The following is a 2,171-nucleotide window of genomic DNA, read 5'->3' on the forward strand; positions in this document are numbered from 1 at the left end:
ATGACAATAATTGATGACTAAAATTATATATATAAAGGTCATGTGATGACAAACGTAAGGGCTATCAATAAAAGCATTAAATTCTAAAATATTTAAAATCTCGATACACTCTTCACATATTCCAAAATATTTTTATACATTTCAATATACTTTTTGCACATTTTTTTCAACAATAACAACGGCCCTAAGGGCTACTTTTAGCATTTTCCTATATATAAATACCAAAAATCTTAGCCTACATCATCTTTACAAAATCCATTGGATGAAATAAGCCTGCTGCGATCATTACTGTAATGCTACTAAATCTCATATAAGTGGCAAGCATTGAAATGAAGTACCCACCAGAGGAGGCCCCCAAAGCCACAAGTGGGAGTTTTTCAAGCTTGTATTTCTCAACCCACCACTCGATAATTCCTTTTACAATCATTCTTTCCCCCTCAACTAACCAGCATGTTCTCGCACTCAAAATGGTAAGGACTGCAAACTTGCGAGCAAGAGTGTGAAGGACAATTAGCCTTTCTTCGGGCAAACCAATACAGTTTGGGCATTCAGAAGATTTGTCCCAAAAATCATTAGCTTGGCCACTATATCCATGAGCTAAAAATAGATCTGCCTTCGGTGAATTGGGTATTTTACATATAACATCTGTTCCATTCCTGAACTCCACATTCGGGTTGAATGGAACCAATGATTCAAAACTATTCCACTTTTGCTTTACTAGCCCAACTGAAGAATTGGGTTTCTCTCCACCATTTCGAAACAAAAGTATCAAAGCCACGAGAAATAGAATCAGAACTGTAAACAATACAGGCACCAAAAAACCCCCAGTACCGTTCATTGACCTTGATAATTTGTTTCCACGCATAAACATTGCTGAAAATTTGTAAAAAATATATATATATATATATTATATTTCTTCCCAAATCCCTTTCCATGAAGCTGATAAAAGTCACAAATTCCATTAAGAAAACCATGAACACGAAAGCATTTGATTAAAGTTGAATTTATCCACCATTTGATTACTCCGTCTAGTTAAGTGATCAAAGAAAATCATCCCATTATCATCATTGTCTACACAAGGAAAAAAACATTTATATGATAAGCTTCTAGCAATTAATCTCAAAATTATAAAGGAAACTCAGCTTCTGTTATTCAATTCTCATCAAACGAAAGGAAGAACTCTTCCATGGAGTTTTACAATAAGAGAAAAAAAGAAAAGAAGAAGAACAAAAGAAGATACAACCTCCCCTATCTGTAACTCCCTCCCCCCTTATAATCCCTTTCCCCTAATAGATCCTGTAACAAAATAACTACCCCACACTCATAACTGCCTAACAGAGTAACTACCCACAACAGTCTAACAGAACAGTTCCTATCATTTCCCACCCCCTTAAAAGGAAGCTTGACCTCAAGGCTGGAAATGACGAAAACGCTGTTGCAAGGAGTACCAAGTCTCCCAGGTGGCATCCTCAGGAGTAGAATTAGGCCAGTCGACCAAAGCCATGGTAAGAGGCCGACCATGTTTCTTGATCAGTTTTCTATCCAAAATCGCAATGGGTTCCAATTGTAGCTGGCCATCAAGACTGGTAGGTGGAAGGGAAGGTTGCACAACAATACATTGACCCAATTTAGGCTTCAATAAGGAGACATGGAAAACTGGATGTAACTTGGAGGAAGATGGCAAATCGGGTTTGTAGGTAACAGGTCCTAGCTTCTGCAGGATTTGGAAAGGACCAAAATACTTAGGAGCTAGTTTACCATTCCTCCGTAATGCCATAGAAACTTTCTTGAAAGGCTGAAGTTTAAGGAAAACCCAATCGCCAGCTGAAAATACTCCCTCAGACCTGTGCTTATCTGCTTGTTGTTTCATTCGATGCTGGAACTTTCAACAACTTCAAAATAGCAGCTCTATCCTGCAACAAAGTATCAGTAGCTGCCACAACAGTATTCCCGGGAATATAATGGTTCAAGCTGGGAGGGGTTTGAGCATATAAGGCCTCATATGGTGTGACTCCCGAAGTGACATGGTAGGTAGTGTTATACCACCATTCAGCAAGAGATAGCCATTTGGTCCATACAATAGGTCTGCCTCCTGCTAAGCACCGCAAGTTCCCCTCAAGGCATCTATTAACTACTTCAGTTTGGCCATCCGTTTAGGGGTGATAAGAAGA

General features: G+C 38.7%; 1 protein-coding gene across 1 annotated transcript; it reads right to left on the minus strand.

The window, feature by feature from the left end:
* Positions 1 to 1,408: 1,408 nt before the first annotated feature.
* Positions 1,409 to 1,870, minus strand: LOC145814311 (uncharacterized). Its single transcript, XM_082910978.1, has one exon. The coding sequence runs from the start codon at positions 1,868 to 1,870 to the stop codon at positions 1,409 to 1,411; it is 462 nt and encodes a 153-aa protein (XP_082767104.1).
* Between the last annotated feature and the right edge of the window lie 301 nt (positions 1,871 to 2,171).

This window comes from Camellia sinensis, unplaced genomic scaffold, assembly GCF_055761805.1.
Source record: "Camellia sinensis isolate YWXY unplaced genomic scaffold, ASM5576180v1 Unanchor1, whole genome shotgun sequence".
NCBI classification, from domain to species: domain Eukaryota; kingdom Viridiplantae; phylum Streptophyta; class Magnoliopsida; order Ericales; family Theaceae; genus Camellia; species Camellia sinensis.

What these genes read in the sequence shown, in the direction of transcription:
- LOC145814311 (XM_082910978.1), bottom strand. Translation starts at nt 1,870, where the DNA reads ATGAAACAACAAGCAGATAAGCACAGGTCTGAGGGAGTATTTTCAGCT.